We start from the raw sequence: 24233 nt of genomic DNA on the forward strand, positions 1-24233 counted from the left end.
CCATAATTTTGTTATTCAGTCACAGGAGTATAATGTAAATCCTGGTTGTCATCTTCTGTTGTTGTTGGGGGGGGTTATTTGTTTGTTTTTAATTATAACAAACTGTGGAATAGCCATTGTCTTTCAATACGTAACAATACCAGGAGAAACATACCTCCTCTTTTAACAGAAGCTATATCTTATTTATCAGTATATGTTTATTTTAAACCTAGTTGTGGATATATAGCTGCATCTGCATAAGAGAATTAGTTTACTAGAAGAAAAAAATATTTCTATAATGTTGTTTTTTTACTTAAGATTAGTATAATTGTGTCTTCTTCCTGGATTATGACTTTAAAAATAGATAAATTTCCACTTATTAATGCAGTATTTTCATGATGATGAAGGTTGTTTAGCAGGCAGTTTCAGCTTTTATTTCCAGTACAAATAACATTGATCAGGCAGGGGATTTCTCTTTTTTTTGCGCTAGGGTGACAAATTTAAAAGACGTCTTTAGCTCTGTTAAAAGTGATGTGATGTTTGAATCATTAAAACAGCTTATTCTTTCCATTTGTAGTTTTTTAGATTTTTGTGTTAATTTTGTTACTGAAGTTATTTTAATTTGCAATAAGCATTTTTAAAATTAATGTCCCTGTGCTTTCTACTGCGTTCTCAAATGTTATGTGTGTTTGTCTTCATTTGTCTTTCATTCAAAAACTGACAACCAGACAGAAAACTTGTAGCACTTACAGTGTCGGTCTTTGCATGTATGTGGCTATGTTCAGAAATAATACATAAGACAGTGATCTTTTCATCTGCAAACTAATTAGGTATTGCTGCTTCTCGTTGCAGAGTGCTCACTTGGCCATGATCGATACTCTTATGATGGCGTATACCGTAGAGATGGTCAGCGTTGACAAAGTGATTGCATGCACTCGGCAGTATTCATCCTTCTTCCAAGCTACAGATCTACCTTATGACATTGAGGATGCTGTCATGTACTGGATAAACAAGGTATGAGTACTGGAAAAGCAAGCTGTGTTTTTCTTTGTAGTCTATAGGATTCAATTAGAGATGAGCGGGTGGGATATGTAGGTACATCAAGACTTTGTCCGATACAGACTGTTCCTTCATCATCTGTGTATGGATAAGAAAAAGCAAAGTTTGCAGAAATAAGTTAAACATGTTATGTGAACCAAATAAATGGGAAATACAAATAAAATACTGTAGTAGGCATTACATATGACATCTGAGCAGTCGCCATCATGTTGAGATGCCATGACGGCTGCTCGAGGGTCTCAGTTTGGCTTTTTAAGAGTTGTTGTTTTGTTTTGTAATTTATCATGATTTAAAACCAAGGTATGCTGTTTTGTATTTGAACACATCTTGCTTGAAGTGATCTACCTTCACCGCGTAATCAAATCAAGTAGCAAGGATACATTGTGATTGAGCATAATAAGGGGCAGGTTAGTACAGTGTAAAGCTAACAACCAGTGACCCCTGACTGCATCTGGAAATGGCATTTGCTGATTATGCTTCAGGGCTATAGTCTAAAATATTTGTTTAATCTTTTCAGTTAACACAGTGGGAGGGATTTATAGACCTTTTGAAACTTAGAATTTCTGTGACTTGTTACTTAGAACAGACCAGTGAATAAACTGTTTTTTCTCTAGGTAAATGAACATTTGAAAGACATAATGGAACAGGAACAAAAACTAAAAGAGCATCACAGTGCAGAATCTGCAGGAGGTCAAAAGGTAGGTATAGGAGTTCAAATATTTCAAACAAGAATAAGCATTTATCTGTAAACAAAAACTACTTCCATATAGTATATATACGTAAATACACATTTGCAGAAGGTGAATTTTTAACTGCTTGTTAAAGAAAGCAAACTTTCACTATTCAACCATTTTATTATTAGTTTTATTGTTTCCATGAAAATATCCATTCAACTGTAACACTAATAGAGGTGCACTTTGTATTCCCAGTTGTCCTTTTTGACGAAAAAATCCTTGATAGTAGAGAAACATCTGTTATGTTAGTCCTAAGGAATTTATTAAGATTAATGAATACTTTCAAATGAATTAAAACTGTAGTCAAATCTGATATGAAAAAGACTGCCACATTTTTATTCATGATTTTTAATGCTTTTTCCTTGTGAATTGCATGCATCTCAGAAGAGAAATCTATATATGGCATCATGGGGAAGTATTGCTCTGGCTATGATCCAAAATACTGTTTGATTACAGGTTTTATTACATATATAATAAAAACAGATTATGTTTGATTCCCTTTCCTAACAAGATTTTTTTCCTTTTGTTTGCGGAGCTCAATTAAGTAATGTTATAGCCATCAAAATACAGAAGAATAGCATACAGTTCCAGAGTATGTAAAATTGCTTGCTTCAGAACGAGATCATTTATCCTGTTGTGATAGAATTATTATTGGGGAATTGCTAATCAGTCTGAACACCCTTTGGTATTATCCCCACACATGATGCGGAACAGATTTCCTAGCTACTGCAAGGCTGTAATCCTAGTTCCCTTCCTGGTCTATTTTCATGTAAGCAACGCTCTCTTTCAGCGCTTCTCTGAAGGAGTTGCAGGTTACCTGGCTAGATTAGAAGTTCAGCTTCTAAAACCATGAATGCAATGAATGTCCCTGCACTTGTGGCTTCTTTTTAAATATAAGGAATGATGAAGGCTAATTAATAAGTATGTGATTCAGCAAAAGAAAATGGTATTTTTTACAACAGTAGTGTGACCCTGATGCATATATCCTGATACGGAAAATTTAGTCTGTGTTCAGTAGTGATAAGAGCATAGAAATCTGGAGAATTAGATGTCCTTGTTCTCAAATTCAGATAAAACAAAGTAAATGGCGGGCGGAGAGAGAACCTGTGATGCTCTGTCCTCTAGTGATTTTTTTTTTCTTTTTCCTGAAAATAATGATAGGAAGTTCTGTGTGTGTTTTAGATCACTTTGAAAGATCAGAACAATTTTTAAAATCCCAAGTGCGTGAGAGTCTTAATATGGTAAACAAATAAAGAGAACACTATTATCAGAGCAATGCCATAAAATTATCTGTATTTTTAAAAATTAAGTAATGTTTATTTTCATTTATATTATAGTTTGCATTTTCTGTCAGAAATAGCAAGATAAAATTTTTAGTTTATAACTTACCTTTAATGTCAGCATTCTTGATTCAACTGTTGAAACACTTGTATAGTCTGTAACTCTCATCCCATAAATGGACCCAGTGGAATAAAGCAGTTACATAAAAATGGTATACGCATTTTTTGTGTTTTTCATGTGAATTGTGAAGCTATAACACAATCAGAGCCCTGTTCTGTTGGCCAGTGTACAAATGCATTTGCAAATAGCAGAATCATGCAACAGTTCTATAGCATGGAAGAATGTGTAATTAAGGCCTCGTCTTCTATACACTGATTTTTTGACACTGTTATCCCAGGTATTTGTTATGTTATTTTCCTCAGTGTGGGATTCAGCTGCATAAATCACATTGTCAAGTAAGGTATTCCATTCTCAGGGGTTGTATTAGCATAGCTTTATTAGCTAAAATCTCAGCATGGGCAAAACATCAGGCTCCAGTTGACCCCTAGATGTCTCTTCTGACAGTAAATTTATTATGGATTATGGATTATTTTTTTAAAAAAAGCTATTGGAAAATTATCCATCCTTCACATATAAGTACGTAAGAAAAATGATGATAAAATTGCTTGGATAATGAGTCAAAATACTATTTTTGTATTAAAGTTTCAGTGAACACGATGATAAAATGGAATCTGCTTCTAGAAAATCAGTCTAGAATATTAAATAGTCAACTGTATTTTGAAGTATTTAAGCAATTTGAGTTACTGAACTTTTTGCATGCAGGAAGATAGCAACATATTTTCAATTCATTCAGATTATTTAACTCCAGGTTTTCTTTGAGAAACTGGGCTATTCAATTGAAGGCTACTCTGAGATCTCAGCCGTACTTTTTGTCATATGCCTCACAGTGTTTCCCAAATTTCCACTAATTAGCTAAAACTAATGGTGACTGTGCACATGTAAGCATCTGAGATTTAGAAACACATTAAACACGATAACTAAAACCTGTATTTCTTAACTGCAGATCATACTGAATGCTAGCTTTCTAACGAAAACTATAATGCGGATCCATTGGATGGATCATTTGCATCAAATCAAGTTGGTCAGAGTTTCTGACAGGAGTTTCTTTTAAATTATGATGTGGCTCCTGCCATGCATCTCCTAGTCTTTATTCCCAGATATGCAGGTGTTTTACCCTGATTATCTGTCTCCATTTTGCATCAGCCCATGCATTCTTCTTTTTATAGAACAGAATCAGTGACATGTCCTGTTACTTTATGGCATTGACCCTACCTTGTATATTTCAGCAAAGCTGTGAAATAACTGTAGCTAAATTCCTATACCAGATTTGGGTATTGCTGAAATATGTATATACTTTTTTATCTGAATACTAATTAGTGTGGTTTTTCCTTTTTCATTTCATGCTATGCCTATGTTTAGTTATTAATATTAATAGATTTTCTTGAATTAAAATAAGGCGGGGGATTGGACTCTGCCTTTGCAATATTATTTCCATTTTTATGGAAAAATTAAATCACACCTCTATATATTTATTAAGTATAGCATTTTCTATGCTCATATTACAGTTGTAGCTTAATTCTCGGTATCTGAATTCAGTTGTTTTATTTTCTTTCTTTGATGTTTTTAAACTCCTAACTGCTGCTTCTGTTTGTATATTAAAACTTAGCGTGAAGGGAACTGGAATGTTTCATTGTGCCTTTTTTATGTCTTCCACCATCATTTTCAGGCTGGGGCTCTGTTTTGTGATTTAGGTTCTCCATATTACCAACACAGTTAACTGTTCCAAAGGTGATGATTTCATTCTAGAATTTAAGAAACTTTGCAATCTCCCTTCTGCTCTAGCCAAACACCTTTGTGTATTTACGTTTCAAAGTTTCTAAGGTGTGGTCAGGTTTTAAACCTGAAATAAATTTAAATTAAGAATGCCTCTTCTGCTGATTTAGAGGGATGGCCAAACAAACATGGGAAGAATAGATCATTCAACTCATTAGGGAAAGCTTTTCTTTAGTTTTAATTTCTGGCCAAGAAGTAGACTTTTTAATTATTTTATAACTTCCTACTGTGATAAATTCATAAATTTCAGTTGTGAAAAATAATTTCAGGATAATCCTCAAGCCTGCCAAATAAATGCCTTACTGTCTTGTCACAAATCTGTGGTGAACTTTTTGCAATAAATAGTAAATCTCTACATTTCTAGAAGTTGTAAGCATTGTTCACACAGATTAATAAAAGATACAATGGGTAAGATATACCTATTTTCTATTTCTGGTTAGATAAAAAAAGTATTAACAGATTATGAGATTGCTTTTGTTTTCCTTCACTTTCTTCTGCTGCTAGCTTCCTGTAGAAGATAAGAGAGGAAGGAGTATGTATAATTTTTAGTTCCAGGTAGTCCTCTGTGGATCTTGGATCAGCCGGTGATTTGTGGTAACCCTGTCTTTTTCTGGTAGAGTCTCTGCATCTTCTTTCAGAATTAGGATTCAAGTTTTGTAGTGAATAGCTTTGGTTTTCAGGCTTCTGTTGAATAATATGTAGTGAATGTATGGTTGCACTGGTTAAACTACTGATCTTCAATGTACTCAAAGCTTTCTCAAAAACCTTTTATTTTTCATACTGCTTTTGTGATTTAGACTGAATCAGTCTTAACAGATTTAAGCCAAATCAATGCAAATGCTAGGAGAGAAACAAATTTAAGAGTATTTATCCAAAGACCTGAATTCTCTAAATGGTTTTAAAAATTAGTTTAAACAGTGCAAATTTTTGTGTGAAGGTAAAACACTAACACCATAATTCCACATTCAATTTAATGTGTCATAAATCCACGCTGCTAGCAAAAGCTAACCTGTCAAGAAGAAAAGTTTGCAGCAGGATCACCTTCTTGATCCAATTAATGCACAGCTGCATGAACACAAATGATGGTGCAAGGAAGACAGCAGAAACAAGTATTTAACGAAGGGCATGACTATCATTTTTTGGCACCATAGGATGAATTTATGCAGAGTTACATTTATCATAGTAATGTTTAAAATTTTTGTTAGGGTGGATTAAACGATATTCTTGTAAAACTGTAAGCCTTCAACCTGAGGGACTGTTTTGTTCTTTTGGTGCTCGGGGTTTGGTTGTTTTTTGGGGGGGTGGGTGGGGTGGTGCAGTTTGGTTTTGTTGTTTGTTTTTTTTTTAATGCTGGGAGAAGTCAGTCAGGATTCTCTGCTCAGTTTGTTTCCCAGCAACTGATTTTTAATAAGTTCCATGGGAAAAAAGTTTATTCCAGTTGATATAAAGTGCCAATTCAATAGCCACTGAATTCCCATTATGTTGTCCAAGAGATTTCAGCTTTTCTTTCTCTCTCAAGTGCCTTTACAAAGTGTATATTTATAAGTCTTATAGTATGCTTGAATTTAAACTCTATTATCTTCAGTCTTTCTGTCTCCTGAAGCATATTAATCGTCATCTCAACCATAGTTTCAGCCAAGTGGGCAAATAAAAATACATATTGAATTGCTAGTTTTGAGTTCAGTTTGTGCTGTTACAGAGACCTAGTCTTCAGAATTGAAACAAATGTGTGTTTTTTCCAGAGAGTAGTTCTTCAGCCTATCATTAAATAGATATTGGTGGACCTTCTGAGTCCAAGTCTGAAGCGCACTTCACTTTGATAAACGAAAGAAGAATGTTCCTATCAGTGTTAAGTAGAATGATAGGCAACCCAGGTCTGATCTCAGTTCATTTACCTAAAACCTTGCTTTATGATATGGTTTAGAATTCCTGATTGCAGTTGAAAATTAAGATAATTTGTTTTCAAAATCATGTACTTTTCCATACATTGACTATATTTCAGTGGGAAAAAGAGAAACTGAACCCTTTGGAAAGTGCTTTAGTTGGGTGTGACTGAAATGTCTAGAGCCACACATGAACATGCCTCTCATAGTTCATTTCTTCTAAGTGGCTTTGGGATTCTGCACTGTAGTAGTCCAGTTAAATGGAGAAAAAGAATGTTGAGAATAGTCATGTTACAAATATAGACCCTTCTGTCTACAACAGCTTTTTACATAAAAGCTTTGCTTCATTACTACAGTTATTTTAAGGGTTTTATAGAAGTGCAGTATTTTAACAACTACATAAAATGATAAGCTTACCTAACAGGTTTTTCCACAGGAGTGTTAAAATTACTTTTTCACTATTTCCAGAAACTAACAAACAAAGAAATTTCTTTCCTGCATTTCGGTAATGGTTTGAATTATTTTTTTTTAAATTTCTACAATGAAATCAAGAGAGTGGTGAAGTTTTCTGTGTGTATTTATAATACAGCTAGACTATGTATTTTTTTTCTTAATAGGAGTAGTATTATGCCAGACTAGTGTATAGGGTTACAGAAAAATTCACTGATTTCAGTGTGCTTAGGATTAAGCTTTTAGGTCAAGTTTTATGTTTGTAAAACATTTTCTTTATAATTTCGTGTTGTATTTTTTGATCACGTATGAGTTTAGAATTGTATGTATCGGTTCTGATAATTTCTCTGCCAGTAGCCAAAACTCCATCTACATTTCAGGTCATTGCACGTCATGCAGCTGATGCTAATGTGATTTGTCATTGCAAAAATGTAACTGCCTGCACCTCTTGTTGTTCTGAAAACTGCCATATGATTGTTTAAAAAATATTGTTAGATGTTAAAATGTAACTGGCTTGAAGTAACTAATGCAAACTTCACTGCAGCTGGTTGTACTGTACTACAGTGTGTTTAGACCTTTTGTCATTGCTTTAGCTTCCCTGCTTCCCCATGTGTGCTGCTGGAGTTCATTTTGATACTTGTGATATCATGACTTCAAGTCTCAAATGAATTCTTCAGTCGGATTGCATATGTAGGGTACAATTAGACGTGTGAAAGAATTAAATAAAACCGCATTGATCTGATAATCTTATCTGTTCATGTGGGAAAATTTATAATGTTGATCTACAAAGACTGCAGCCATATTTCTCCAGTGTTATTTCTGCTAATTAGTTGAATACGCAGAGGTTACAGTTCACTAATGCTTACCATTAAATTACAATTCACTGTTATACAAAACTGTGAATGTTAAAGAAAATTGCTTTGTAAAAGTAATTTATGAAATCTGATAAATTGTTCCTTTTTTTTTTTCTTTGCTTTTTGCTTTTATTCTTATTTCCTACTGCTTCCTCTGAAGTCTCCTACCAAATGGTTTTGGAAACTGGTTCCTGTAAGTTTGCCCAACTGCTTCACTTTGATCAAATAGCTTGTTTTGGGAATGGCTTTATCCATGTCATGCTGGTCTAATTCATTTCATTTATCTCTACAAGATAATTTTATAAGAAATTGCTCTGCAAAGGTGTGCATATGACAGAAGCTTATTTTGCAAGGTAATCTGCGCAAAATAGATGTAAGATATGATGCTGGATAAGGAATTACTTTTCAAGCAGTCAACTTCTCTGTGGGTTTGTATAAAGCCATGCTACCTGTTATTAACTAATGTCAAACAATCATGTTTTTTTCAAACTACTTTTTCATAAACTTTCAGTAAACGTGCGATTTGATACTGACTCTCTTTTAAAAAGAGGCTTGCAGAAACAGTTTTTGATTGTTGATGCTACATGGAATCTGAAAATTCCTGATTTATTTTAACAATACGCAATCAGTGCACCATTCGTCTAGAATTCCCTAACTTTTCAGCTCATTTAAGACTGTTAATCTCTCCCCACACAAAGTAACCCAAAGCAGTCTACTTCTAGTGAGACTATAATTTCACTAAAAGCAATAAAAAATAACTGTTCAGGTCTGCAATAATAATAAAGTTTGTTTTCTCTGTGCTGTGTCACCTTGGGAATATCGTAACTTTCCTCTGTCATATAGTAATTCACCCCTGAAATGCATTCAGATTGTTGATTCTGCAACAGGTTTGGCTGGGAACAAAATGGTCAGCTGTTTAGGTACATGCAGAATTGCATACTTCTGGTCTGAATTCCAGAGAACTAATTCTGACCTATCTTTGACCTAAGGATTACCAAATAACAGATCTAGCAGGCCATCAGATATTTGCTGTCATAACTAGTAAAAGATTGTTCATACATTGCAAAGAGAATTAAAAATAACAAGACATTTACACGTAGGCAACAACAAAAATTACGTGGTGTCTGGAAAACCAATTTAAAAGTACTGTCTTCAGCAGACTAATTAGGATTCAAATTTATTACAGTTTCTGCAATGCAGGCAATTTCTCTATAATGCTATCTGTTACAGTTGTGACACATACAAATGCACTGCTCTTCACATTGTAGTCCTTTAATTTTCCTTTGGAATTAAGATAGCATAATTAAAAAAAAAAAAAGGACTGTCTGTGATCAGAAATTTAAGCACTTTTTTTTGGTCTCATTTTGGCAAAATAAGGTGGCTACTTCAAAGCAGTTTCAGAATATGTTTTCATTCTGTTTTTCCCTAAGGTGTTAATTTACTAATGATTCTCTTCCATTGCATAAAAATGATATTCAAGTATAAAATATTCAGTCTATTGAAAAGCTAACTCCAGTTTGCCTGCCAGTTGTCCATAAACGTCTTGAACTAGGGGTATTTATGTTACTTTGAGCTTGTTAGGTTAGTAGAGGTACAGTTGAAACCCAAGTGCTGCTGCTAATATAGTAGGAAGGCAGTGGTTCAAGCAGCTCCAACAGTTCAACCTGTCTTCTGATCTCTTCTGTTTACATTGAGCAAGTGTCTCGTAGTGAGGTAGATATTCCTGAGCATGCAGGTAGCTGAAAACTTACTCTGAGAAGTAAATTTATAACATGTTATCTACTATATGGTAAATGCATAAGAGCATTCATTCTTAATGATTAACTCAGAATACACAGGAGCGCTTATGACAGAGTAGCTGGTGTGCTGTCAGTTCATTAGCTGAGCTTGTTTATATGCAAGTGTCTCGACTATAACTAGACCTGTTCAAGTGGAATAAGCCCAAAGATTATAAATCAGGCTGGTTTTGGATCTCAGAGACAAGATGCCTCTATTAGCATTAATGTTTAAATTAGCACTAGAGGTTTATAATAATGTAGGGTTCATCTTTTGCATTATTGCATCCATATTTAGTAGCAAACATTACAGCTGATGAGAGTTTCTTCAGATGGAAGTTTATTAAAAATGCAGTGCAATTACCAGCGTCTTTTATTTTTCAGTATAATTTCTTTTATCTTTTCAACCAAATTGGAACACGATGCCTGTTATACCCTAATGAACCTAGCATATCAGGTTATATAAGTTTATTTTTCCTGAAGTAATGTGTCTGACATACTCTCTACCATGAATTAAGTCCTCTTTCTACGTCCACTTTGATATGACACAGTTTCCAGCATCTATGGGCACTGGTCATAAGGGCAGTGAAGGCATCGTTAAAGTGACAGACTTTTTCACAGCATTAAAAAGATGCTATTTAAAAGAATATGTAAATTGCACAGGACTTGTTAGACCATGATGTTACAGTCCATCTGTATCCTGTACCTTTTATCATTATTTCACAATTGAATTGAGTTGTAATATTTCATAGACTTAATGTCAGTCATTTTGAGGAGGAATCGCATGGACATATTAACCTGGTATTTGAAACTTACAGGATTTTCGTCATAGTGGGTTATTGGATTGCAATAGAGTGAAAAAGAACAAACTTTCACTGAGAGCATGATTGGCTCACTTCATTAGAAATAGTAGGGAGTATTACTAATGTGGGGAAAAGAATATTAATAATGCATTAAACACTAACATGATTTTGTTTGGTGTGAGTGAATATTTCCCATAGCATGCAAAAATGGCATTTTCATTTTTAAACAGCCTACTGGACACAAAAATACCGGTACCTGTCAAGTATGAAATAAAGACTAACTCTCCAGAGTTATTGAAATACTAATTGGTTAAAGTATAAGATCTCTGGGCCAAATACAAGCCCTTTATTTTTCTAGAACTGATGTGTCTGCTGTTGCCAAATTAGACTCATACTTCTTGGGCCAGTCAGAGGACACTGACATTCACTAAAGATAATCCCGTGTGATCCTTGACAGAAATCCAGTGACAGTAAGTATAGCCTTCAGGGTTAGTCTGTGGTTCCACAGACGTTTTTGCAGCAAAGCTAGCTAAACAATTCCCACCCCACCCATAAAACCTCCAGCCCTGCCCACTCATTTACTGTACTCATTGTACAGAAACAAAGGAGGAGAGAGATGATGTAGCTGGATCAATGGTCTTACCATGGTGCCCCATCAGCAGTTGCTCCAGCATAGTCAAAGGGCGGAGATGAGGTAGGAAATGTCAGCTTCAGCTTTGCTGGGAAGAGTAACATCCACAAAGACTTAGCGGAGTGTCTACAAATAAGTCTTAGGGAATAGTATTAACAAATTAAAATCTATAGCACTTTCGTCCACCTCCATTTGTTTTCCCAGGAAGAAGTGAAAAGAAACTAAGAATGATGAAAAGCATTATTTTAATAAGCCCCAACTCACACCCCCAACTGCCCCCCCCCCCCCCCCCCCAAAAAAAAAAACACAAAAAAACCCAACAACAAAAAACAACCCATGAAAAATATATTCACTGGAGATAAATGTTATCTTGGTATTCTGAACTAATGATCTCTTTATATAGCAAGTCTTTTTTCAAAATATTTCCTTTCATAACTGGGCCACTGAATGGTCGTAGCACTTGACCATTAATGCTCCTCTATGTTTAGGACTGCTTATAGTGACACATGCTAGTAATAAAAATGGAGTTGATCAAATGCAAATTTCCTTGTTTCTGAATTCGTCATTAAGTCAGTTATATGAATGAGATTTGGGGCAAGATTCTGAGGTGTGCTAACTTCAGAGTCATTTGACTTGCCAGTAAACTGAAGTTACACCAGCTAAGAATTGGTCTCATTGTGTTTACACACAGATAATTTCTGATTGTATAACAATGAGTGTTGAATGTTAATTAAGGTATATGATGTTATTTAATTTGGTGTGCTATAGAGAGATCATCAAAATTTGGTAGTTTTGAAGGAAAGGTTCAATATTAGCATTGTATGTTCCTTTCCTCTTAGATATTATTTATGCCATTCAAAATGGGGCATAACATGAATAGTTTTAAGAAATTTAACACTGAGGATATTAATGTATTTATTGAATACTGCTTTTTCACTAACAGAGTATAAAACCTACAGCATTAATCTCTCTCTTCCTCATATGTTTCAGAGCCTTTGTCTCTCTAAATTTCTTCATTCTATATTGTAGGCTCGTTACAGGAAGGAGCAAACATTGCTTAAACAGCTGCCCTGCATTCCACTGGTGGAGAATCTGCTGAAAGATGGTACAGATGGTTGTGCTCTAGCAGCCCTGATCCACTTCTACTGTCCAGATATTGTTAAACTGGAAGGTATGTCTAATGTGTCTCTCAACTTATAAACATATGTCCATAAAAGTTTAAATGTCTGTGTTTGATAACTCTGTGAAGGACGGTGCTTAAATATGATATAGAATAAGCATAATTTGAGTGTGGTGGGTTTAATATTAACTTCGTGCCTATTTAGTTTTACATTTGAATAAAAGGAACCAAGGTGTCCTTCCATGTTCTGCTTACTTTCATGTTATCACAGTAATATAAGCATATGAAGATATATTATTACAGATCTGACTGTGGCAACACATTTGCCTTTGTACTCTGATACCTGAAACCACCTGGAAAGCTCTTATTCTTGAAGCTGCATAAGTGCTTTCTTGTGAATATGAGCAGTTATAGATATAAAACATGGGAGAAGTTAAGATGAGTCAAGCTCTGCATAGCTGCACTGCATGGCAAATATTGCTCTGTGTTCTGGGCTTTTTGGTTCACCTGACAGTTACCTATTTCATTTAAAGAGGAAACAAAAATATAGAGTCTAGAATGTATTGATGTCATACTGTTCTGTAATAGCAATTGTCTGTGCTGATGAGCAGCTTCGTCGTCTTTTGCTCAATTGCCTGGTTAAAGTCATATCTTCCTCTTGGCAACTAAGAGCCTCATGTAATTGTAAAATGTCTTGGCAGCTAACACCCATCATTTTCTGCTTGTGTTCTGTCCATGATACCTTTGATGTCGTGGGAACACTTATACAGAAGCATTCTGAGAAATCCAGGAATACGAACAAAGGTATAAAGCTTGCTAAGGACTGAAATCTGGAATTCACATACACAACCACTTTACAGGAAGCTTGCAGCACAGTAGGCACTGAAGATGAAAGACACTAAGATGTGCTCATTTGCCATTCTTCTCTGGTTTCTGAATTTTGAAAAATACAACTTTCAATTTACATAAATGTTGCAGCCAAATATATACTATTGTATGCGATTAGGGAAGAGTTAAAACTGGGTAATGTTGAATGGGGGTAACACCTAGTTCCTCCTTACTGTTTTAGCATGGCTGAAAACACGGACAGTCCAAAAGACCTTGAATACCTTGCGTGACCACATATATACTTACCAGCCGATTCCTCCAGCATATGACTTTAAACAAAATAAGGCACATGTCGTCTTTGGAATTTTAGTTTTAATGTTCTTGTTAAGTGTCCTGACCTAAAGAGATATAAATGTGTGTGTCATTGTCTCGGAAGTAAATTCAAAGGTACTCTGAAGCGACTAGAAGCACTTTAGAAAGACTTTGCCTATCTTCTCTGTATTTACATAATATAATTTTTGATGCATGTTAAATTTCAGTGAGATTTGGTTTTGTACTGGCACTGAAGAAGGCAGGTAATAAAAATGCATATGCGAAAATGCTTAAAAATATATTAACAAAAAAAGAAAAAATATTAAACTAGAGTTCTCTGTAGTCTGAAATAGATTGTTTCTTCTCATTAAGACTTTATTTAACTTTCAAATCTAGGCTTCCTTCAAGGAATGCAGGACTAGAAAGGACTCCCTATGTCAGTGAGTCAAGAAATTGGCTGTTGTATGAAATTACATAATCCCTTTCATGAATTTATCATGTTCTATCTTAAAACTGTCTAGCTCTTTCTTACCCACTGTTCTTACCCACTGTTGCAGAGCCCGATTTTTTACAGGGTTTTAAATCTTATTCTTGCTTTCTACCTAAATGTGCTTGTAGCCTGTCTACGTGCCTTTGTTGTTCCTCCAGCAGTGCCCTTTGGCTTGAATACCTTCTCCTAATCTGATGTCTACCTTTTTGATACGTTTCCGTTATTGGTTTTGGTGTTTTTTGTGGGTTTTTTTGCCTAGGCTACTGAACCAAGCCTTTTTCAGTTTGCCCTTCTGAAGTGGATTTCCATTCTCATTATTATCCTCAATAGTCTTCCTGTGCAGCTAGTCCAGTTTGGGTTCATGTTTCTTGAATGTGGATGGTCGTAACCGTACACAGAAATCCAGACTGGCATCTCATTGCTGCTTTGTACAGTGCTTCTCTGTCACTGCTGGAAATAAACTTTTGGATACTTTTTAGCACCATGTTTGCTTTTTTTCATAGCTGCATGATGCTGAAAGCTCATAAACATCTTTACATTGGCTATTACACAATACCTCCCTACTCAATATCACTTGCAACCAGTGAATCACATTAGAATTTTATTAGATCCAAATGCATGACTTCACATAAATTTAATCCCATTTCAGTCAGTTTAGTCAAACATTTTTTTCCAGTCATCATCATATGTGGGGTTGGGATGATGGAATAGGTCAGATTGTCCTGCTAGCATCAAAGCAGATTCTTTCTCTGAGGAAACCTTTTCTCCTAAACAATTTCAAACTTATGTGGAGCTGTGTCATACACTGTTGCTTTAGGAATGCATGCTTTGGAAGTATATTTAATTTTCTTTTATTCAGTCCTCCGTTTTACAAGGACTGTCTGTTTTTTTCTAGGAAGTTATTATTGCTACTTAATTTTCCAAGAAGCAGTCATAAAAAGAGAGCAGGAGGTTAGCCAGGCATAAATAGTATTCAGAGAATATGGCGTAACTACACTAGTGTGTTCACTGCTACCACTTGTCTTTAAATGGCACTTTCAAACAGGGAGTGATAATTCATATATCAGAGGCTTCAGATCCGTGTAAAATCTCATATCAAACATCTAAATCAACAAAACCAAATGCATAAGACTAAACTGATGCTGGGTTTTTGGGACGATTTTGGGTTAATAGCATTAAAATGTACTCTCAGGTCTCTACGCAAAGACAAAGAACTAGTATGTATGGAGAACTTTGTAAAAAAGCATACATTTCCTACTGCCATTGCTGTATAGAAAATCTAATTGAAAAAATATACATTAGTGATTAAATATGGTTTTTTATTATATGGAAATAGCAGGAGTTAGAGCATAACTTCCATTTGCAGAAAAGGCAAAGCAGAAAAAAAAAAAACTTGTCAGTAGTGAAAAAACAAAATTCAAGTTTAGAAAAATGTCTAAAGATATAAAACCGCAAAAATGTAAAGGTGTCACTTCTTAAATTTCTGAAACAGAAAAATAAAAGCCTCCTGAAAAACAAAAATCAAGTCTGAATTTATCGAGAAAATGCTTCAGAATCCAGCAAAGCAAAAAGCACTTCTTTGCAAATCTATAAGTATATCTAATCTTTGCCTTCTGATCTTCCTTTTCAGATATTTGTTTGAAAGAGACAATGTCTTTGGCTGACAGCCTGTATAATCTACAATTGATACAAGAATTTTGCCAGGAATACCTTAACCAGTGTTGCCATTTCAGTCTCGAGGACATGCTCTATGCAGCTTCTTCAATAAAGGTAAATAAGTAAATAAAAATGCAGGCAGCGTCCACAGGACTGTTTTGCTAATGATATATTTAGCCTTTTTTGATCTGCTGCTGTATGAAAAAGCATATTGCATCTCTTGTGGTATAGCACGCAACACACAAATTTCAGCAGCATGTAAAACCACCTTCTTTTGGCAGTTATGTTCTAGTAAGTTTGAAGTGTTTGTAAAAAAGCACTTGTGAAAGTACTTATACAAACCTTGATTTTGTGCAAAACTATTTCACACTTCATCTTCTTTATTAATTAGTTGTTAGTTAAACCATATCATCCATGATATTTCTGTTAAAATGTAATAGTGATCTGCATTAGTTTAAATTTATTAAGGCTTTAACAAAAAGACAAAATATTGAAGAGTTGTTTACGGAATTATTACTCACTCTTCTTACTCATTTTTGTGTACACAATAATTTTATGGTATTTAACCTTAAAGTTCTTTCACTTTCATAAAAGTGTAAACTTCTGAGTTAATTTCATTGAAAAATCTGATGGGTTTATGCCCAGAACACAAGCAGGAACACAATTACAACAAATACAGTTGTTTGAATAAGGAATTAACTGTTTTCAGTCATTCTAAGATTTTGTGCTTTTAGAAACAGGGGAAAAAAAAAGGTTTTGCTTATTCTATCATTTTTTTAAGCCTGGGTGGTAAAAGAATGAGTAATTATTTCTTGCCTAATTGTAGCTTTGATTTTTTCATTCTTGTGTTTCTCTAAGACTTTCTTCTATATAAAAAACTCTTCGTTTGCTTAAAATTCTTGTTGGCCTGCCTTTAGGGAATGAAATATTATTTTTACGAAGTGCGCATATCCATTGCAGATGGGATATAATTGGTTTCTAAATATCTGGGTCATTTCACTGCTTTTATGATCTTTATAGTAATCTCACAAGCTGAGCTGCAGAGGCTAGAGCTTGAATACAGCTTTGTTGTCTCCTGTAGAGTTGAATCTAAGGCTTTTCAAATAAGTAGTGAGCTGCCAGGGTGAGTAAGGACAGTAGGACTTAAGTCTAGACTATTTAGCTGCTGCTGTTTTATTTTGTGTATGCAAAGCTGTGTAGTTAGTGCTTTCAACCAGCTTTTGGTGTTTTAAAATTTCGGATACTCTACCTACATACTTGTAACAAGTCTGTTGCGTCAGTCTTTCTCATCTGTAGTTTCCCAGCATATGGTCCTACAACTGTATTCGATGATCTTGAGTAGGACTCTTTCACTGCATTTTGATTGTTTCTCTTTGCTTACAGATACATGGAATAGATGGAATTCATTATTCTTTGGTTTCATTCGTGACAATTAATAATACAATTTTTATAGTAACGGTTTGAATTATTTCTCAAGCCAGTATGCACTATGAAGCTTCAATTTGAGAGAAGTAACTAGAATAAATATTTTGTCAATATCCCAATGCATCTGACTTCACACTTTTAAAATGCTACAGACTCTCTAATTTGCTGTTTCTGAACACTGTTTTTAGAGGATTTTGAGTTCTTTCAAAGATTTAGAGTATTTCTAGAACTGAGAAAGCCCTTTTGTGATCATGTTTTTACAAGTTGCTGTGGTGTGGATACTTATTTAGATGTAAATGCTACAAAGAAAGGCTGCCAAGTTTTTCTTCTAAAACTTGGCACAGAAACTTTGGCTAGTGCTATAAACTCTGTTTTTCCAGTGTTCAGAATTAATTTGCTTTCAAAATAACTTCACAGTTAAAGGAGCTTTTTCTTAGTTTTCCAGTGCATCTGATCAGAGTAAGTTTTAATAAATATATATTTCTCCAAAGACTTTTGTTGTCACTTTGGAAAAACTTGTATTGTAAATGGGGATTAAATATTACACATTGAATTAAACTGGTTAGTAGAAATCACCTTTATCTCAGTCTATAAAATTTATGTAGTATCGAGTTAGAGGATCTGTAGAAGCATGTGTCTTGGTTTCAGGTGTCTGTGTAAATCAGCAAAGATGTCTATTTGTTTTCAGGGTGACTCATACTGCACAGTAGGTGGCACTATGCTTTTGGTTAAAGGTCTGTTACTTTCATAGTAGTGACAGGAAAAATGAAAAGAGCCAAACTGCTTGTATGTTACTGGAAAAAGCCTCAAGAAAAAAATTATAGCTGAGTTTTTGAATTATAACGCTGTGCCTTTCGTGGTCCTAGAAATTACACTAGGTATCCTGACTTCATGCTAGTCGTTGAGAAGGAAGGGAGCAGAGCCTCTTTCTTTTAAAGTGATCAAGTACAAAGTGCATACCTTACACTCCTTACTGGGCACACTGTGCTGTCCTGTTGTGTTAACTCAAGGTACCTTGTAGATAGTATATGATACAGAAATGTAGTGCAGGACTTGGCCAAGGTGCTTGTGCCCACTTTTAGCTTTTCCATCAAAATGCACAGGAACAAAGTCAGATTAATTTAAAACTTCTCTTAACAATCATCCAGCGACTTTGATATAGGTGCTCAGATTTTGCAGCAGATGAAACTGTTGGCTTAGTTCTCCTTTAGCACAGAGGAGAAATAAGCTTTGTCTAGACAGCTTTACTGTGTCACAATCAAATGAAGCAGAAAATAAGTTTTGTTGCTTCTCACTTGTCCATTTCTCCTCCTCTAAGAGAAATACGTTTGTGAACTTCGTAAGATGTTTACTAAGGGAGGGCTACTGATGTTAAAGAAAAAAATATTTTAATACATTCCATGGATGCTTGAGGCACCACCAAGGGACCATACTTGTTCCTGGTTGTTTTCCTTTGAGACAGGCAAACACAAGTAGAGAGAGATTACATAAAAATAATCACAATATTTTCTAAATCCTCCCAGCATATTTAACAAGTAGAAAGGATAGAAAATCTTGGATCTGTCTTTAGTTGTGCAGATTCTTTTTTTACCCTGATCTTCCATCTTCCCTTCTCTTGTAAGCAGTTTTATCCTGAACAGATTGGGTTTTGTTTAAATATCCTGATCTTCACTTGTGTCTGGGAAATGACACAGAACTGAAAGAGCTGTTTTATCGTGTCTTGACACACACGTTCTGCCTATCCAAAGAACGAGTTTGTAGAAATGGAAGAACTTGTATGAAGTGCCATCACAGGACGCATAAACCACCTTGCAGAATAGTAAAGACTTCTTTATTGCTTTGGTCCAACGGTTGATCACTCTAGTGTAATAGTATTTAGCATTTGTGGCTTGAATAAAGCATGGAATGTATATTTCTTATGGAATATGTAATTCATGAGAGGATGTAAAGGGCACGTATGGTCCCTGAACAGAAAGAAAAAAAAAAAATATGCATCTCGCATGTTCCATTTGTCATGCAAGATATATGTTGAAAGTATTTCTAAAGGAGGAAAAAACACATATTTGGTTATATTCTTGATATTTTTAGATCATTCCCTGCCAGTTGATTCTAGTAGGACCATAGGGTTCAGGTCTAGGAACGAGTCGTTTACCAGGTTATCTGTCAAAGGGGGTACTGGCAGACAGCTTGAATCATTTGATGTTTGCCGTGATTAGAGAGCTCACATAGGAACCTGGCATTGAATCAGTTGACACACAGTTGTCTTTTGTAAGTATTCCTTTATCTGAGCCTTCAATAATGTGTGGGGATTTTGTTGGTATTTTTTTGTTTTGTTTTAAATAGCCATCCTAAACTTGTGTTACTCATTTAATCTACACATATTGTTGTAAGTACATTCCTTTTCATTGATGGAGGATTGAGTCTAGGGTGAGACACATATCACAACCAATATTAGAACACCTTTTATTAATACAACTGCTATTATTAATAGAATGAATCAATTTTTAATAAGAGATAACTATTCACACAATGTGTTCATTTGCTCACACAGTTCACACACACTCCCTCGCTCAGTGATTTTTTACTGGGTGGGAGGCCAACCCAGTGGCCCGCCAGAAGCAGAGGGTCACACTGGCCCATCAGTGGCTTTTGGGAAGGTGTCCAGAAAGTCTCTCAAGAGGTTCACTTGTCTCTTTAGGTGTGTATATACATATAATTGTGTACTCTTTGTCTGCATATAACAGGTACTGCCCTTGTGGGTGTGGTTGGGGTTACACAAGCTGTTGTTGACACTAGCCTGAGCTGATGGCCTTGTAGAGTTCTGGCCCAGTCCTGCTGTTCTGTGGGGGTTCTTGGGGATTCAGCGGGGCTAGAAGTCTCTGCAGCCTCTCACTTCTTGCAACACTTCTACGTGCTGCCCCTCAGCGTGGATGTTTCTTCTCTTTGGCTGCTGTTTTCTGATAACTGTAGAGTCTGATCACCCAAACTCATGCAGAAGGCACAATTACTCAGAATGAAAGCTTTCTGAATGTGAAATTCAGCAAATCTGTCTCTTGTCTATGAAGGGCGTTCCTGTGACCTAAATGTGGGCCAGACTCCAAACTGTGCAGAATCACAACTAAGTACATGGAATAGGTACCTTATTTTTGCACTTAGTTACTAACCAGAGCAGACCGAACAAACATTTGCACTGTCAAAGGCCCAGTAGGCCAGGTGGAGAGGCTGGTTCCAAAACTTCATTTTTCTTTTCTTTCTTTTTTTTTTTCACTGCTGAACTGAACAGGAGAATATAATATCTAAAGGATTTTTTTTTACACTAAAAATCTTTATTGCACTTGAGCAGTTTTGAATACTTGCACGTTCTGATGTAATGTTGATGGTGACTTTGCAAAAATGTAAGCAAAAGCTCTAATCAGCACCATCTCCTCTCTCAGTGAGAAAAATTGTGTTCAGTTGTGTCACAGGCAGATCCTAGAGATGAGGGGCTACACGACATCCACATGTGTCGTACAGCTTTCCCTCCAATCTCAGTGAAAAAACCCTCTGCCAGTCAGGCTGCTAACCCTAGCCTGAATTTGCAGTTGAAGTCCCTGTAAGCATGCATACGGGTTCCTTAAGGACCTGGGAGAGCAGCTGGCTGTGTTCGGTGAGGCAGTTAGGTACGTCTGGTGGGAGTTGGCCCAGGGATTTGATCCCATCTGGCTGGTTTAAAAGGATTCAGGATGAGGAATGAAAAGTAAGATTCAATCAGGGAACAGCTCTCTAAGAGGAGGTTTCTCTCCTGAGGGGGACCAAATGTTCCTGACTCATTATTTAAAGGGAAGCAGTGTGGTTAGCTTTCACTGATGTTAACGGCAAGTTTTCCCACTTCTTTGTTCTGGTCTGAAATAAGACATACTGAAGTCTTCAGCCTGAATTGTTGTGGCGTTTATTAACCTGTGGCAGGAGATACAGCAAACTGGTAGTGCATGGGTCATACACAGGGCTGTAATTTGGCCTTGCATTTTGAAACACTCCAGTCTTGATGCATTTATGTTATCCCTTTTGTAACATAAACTATGGATTTGCATTTGAGGTAACTTACTTTCCTGGCCTATTGAACAGAGATTTTAATGTGCATTGTGATATAAATTTTACAGTGTATTTTTATGTTCATTTTGAGAAAATTCCTAAAAGCATCTATGGCTGCTTTTGCATTCAATTTTAGTGGATTCAAACCTGATTACAAATTACTAGTAATGTACGTATGACCTTATAGTAGTTATTCTATCAAAATGCAGATCTAAAACCTATAAATATTAGAAGGATAGAATTTACTTTAAGTGACAAGATAGGACATACTATTTCTGTTAGCGAGTTTGATTTAAAAATTAATCATGATTTTAAAATTGTGGAGGGGGAATAGAGATGTTAAAGGAAATAATTTCTCTTTTTTGTATAAAAGTTTATAAAACAAGCTAGCTTACATCTCCCTTTGATACAAAAGCAAGTAATGACTTTAGATTGTATACTCAGAATATGGGAATATTTTTTTTCCAAAAGATGATCTTCCAAAATCTGTTAAACTGAAGAATTTTTATTGTACAGTACCAGAAGATGCAACAGATAAAATGTAACCGGTAGTACAGCTGCCTACATACAACTAATGAACAGTTTGCAAATATCAAATTGAAAAAATGCAATCAGAATGTTTAGCAAATAAAAGCGTCTAAGAAGCTGCAAGTCTGCCATCTGCTGTTGAGTGGTTTTGAGCCAGTCTGAACTGCTCAGAGCTTTATTATTTTAGTACTGTTAAAATACTCATGCTTCTGAATATTTTTGTGTATAAGTGCATGTGATAACCATGTGACGAGCTATTAGAACTTTTGTCAGCATAATCAAGGCAAAGTCTGTGTAAATAATATCTACATTCTTTCTAGCCCTGGGTAGCAGGACTACTACGGACCCACAGTTAGATTTTTCCCAAAAAACTAAGTTACTGATCACCAGTCCTCCCCTGTGATCATTATTACTAACATCCCTTTCTGACTAAAAATAACTTGTGAGAAAATACAGTTTCCATCATGATGTTTCACCATCAGACATCTAAAGTAGCCTTGGTCCTAAGCGGGCTGTGCAGCCAACAGTGTCACTTTTACTTCAGTAAATAATGCTTTGGTGATTTCGGGGAAAACAAGCTGTCTTGCAGTAGCTCAGGACTGCATAGAAGATATTCTCAGAAGGAATGTCTGAGTCCTTCATAAAATAGTTACACTGTTCAACGCAGCATTTCAACATAAACATAGGAAATCAGAGTATTTAAATACAATATTATTTCAGATTAGGACAAAGCTATGATTAGAACATTTTATAATTTGCGGTTTTTTTCTAGTAAAAGAATTCAAGTTAACAATCTAAAGTTTGAGGGGAGGTAAGTGGGGGGAATATTAAGAGAAAAATTGTAGAAATTGTAATATTTTGAAATTGTAGCATTAAAAATCATATTTTGCCTGAGAAGTACAGCTGATTTTTTTCTTTATGTATGTTGCTTCCTAGTGAAATCAGCATCTGATACCAAAATGCTGTGCTTAAGATTTTCTTTGACTGGAAAAGATTTTGGTATGAACTTTGCCTCATTCAGTTCTGTTGTGCTGAATAAGCAGAGAAGGGGTTTTTCCTAGCCTATTTATAGCTTTTATGTAATAACTATGGGAACATCTGGCCGATCCCTTTACCATTTACCAAAGCATATGAGCAGCTTTCAGTCTAAGAGTATCCCTTTGCTGGAGTAAAGGCTTATCTACATTAGAAATATTCAGAAAAAATAAATCTAAATCAAAATGTCAAATAGATACTTAAAATTATATTTTCAAATTTACTGATACAGAATTGAGGTTATCTCATTTATTATTAAACATTTTTTGTAATTCTTTTTAAATTGTAAAAATATGTTCTTACCCCTAATGCCTGTGCTTTGTTTCTGAAATAAAATGACATTTTGTTTAGAATTTTTCTCAAACATTTGCTTGCACTCCAAGATTTGAGGTATGCATTTTTAAGGCAACAAAATTAATGCAACAATGGAATTTTGACATTTGAGTGACTGAAAACATAGTGAAGCTGTCAAAAGTCTTAAATGAAAGTCTTACATAGTCTGGATACAATTTTTAATTAGAGTACATCCTCTGCAGGCATACACCAGGTGTGCTCAAATATTGAGTTAAACATTGAATGTGAGCAATCTTTGCCTGTTTAGGTAGCTATGAAGTGGAAAGTTAATGGGTCCATCACAGAATACAAAGCAGTTTTCTTCTGTGTCCTGCTGGATCATGAAAAGCTTCATCATTCTGCTTACGTTTTCCTCCTCTAACTGGTGAATTGATAACAGAAGATCTACACGCTTTGCAGCCATGTATGCCTGAGCAAATTTTTTCATTGGACAAAGTAAAAGTTGAAATAGAAACTATACCACTGGTTTTACTTTCTCAGAATTTGTCTTTCTTTTGTTAGAGAATTGTCATCTAAATCATTTGCTATGCTCTTATAGCTCTGCAGTTTGTTAGCGGATAACCCTCATTCTTCTAAAATCCTCCAGAAAATAAATAACATATATGTTGATATGTAGGTCTCTTTCCTACAGAGCTCTGTGAAATTGAATGAGTTATACATTTATTTCAGGAGCCCAAATATAATTCTTAATCTGCAGCAAGGTTTTCCTGGAGACAAGGGAAGGTCTCATTGCCAACAAAGGGCTGGAAATGAGAGAAATGTCCCATGCTCTGCTAATCAATATGTTTCATGCATATAAAGATTGCTCTATTAATATCTATAATAGCAAAGTCTATTTTAAAGATCATCTTCAGTCATACAGAAAATGTAGAAGCCGACTCCATTCTGAAAACGAAAATAACAGCTGTCCTTGATCAAACCAAAGCTCCACCTGGCACTGTGTCCTGTTTCTCACAACAGTTTGGCAATGGCAGAAGCCAAAGCAAGTGGAGAACACCAGGAAAAGCCATGGGTTTTATTATGAATAGGCTTAAGAATTGTCCCATAGCATGTAACATTATGTACTCAACTA

The 24233-nt window shown here is 35.3% G+C and overlaps 1 protein-coding gene across 4 annotated transcripts in view; it reads left to right on the forward strand.

Moving 5' to 3' along the window:
- CAMSAP2 (calmodulin regulated spectrin associated protein family member 2) overlaps positions 1–24233 on the forward strand; it is a 93589-nt gene that overhangs the window by 47592 nt on the left and 21764 nt on the right. For 2 of the 4 annotated variants that reach the window (XM_064454781.1, XM_064454782.1), the window contains exons 3-7: positions 832–993; positions 1653–1736; positions 8294–8326; positions 12372–12513; positions 15723–15862. In XM_064454781.1, the coding sequence (XP_064310851.1) occupies positions 832–993; positions 1653–1736; positions 8294–8326; positions 12372–12513; positions 15723–15862 (561 nt within the window). The remainder of the gene's footprint in view (positions 1–831; positions 994–1652; positions 1737–8293; positions 8327–12371; positions 12514–15722; positions 15863–24233) is intronic. The other 2 variants (XM_064454783.1, XM_064454784.1) reach the window with 1 other exon arrangement.

This window comes from Phalacrocorax carbo, chromosome 6, assembly GCF_963921805.1.
Source record: "Phalacrocorax carbo chromosome 6, bPhaCar2.1, whole genome shotgun sequence".
Taxonomy (NCBI): domain Eukaryota; kingdom Metazoa; phylum Chordata; class Aves; order Suliformes; family Phalacrocoracidae; genus Phalacrocorax; species Phalacrocorax carbo.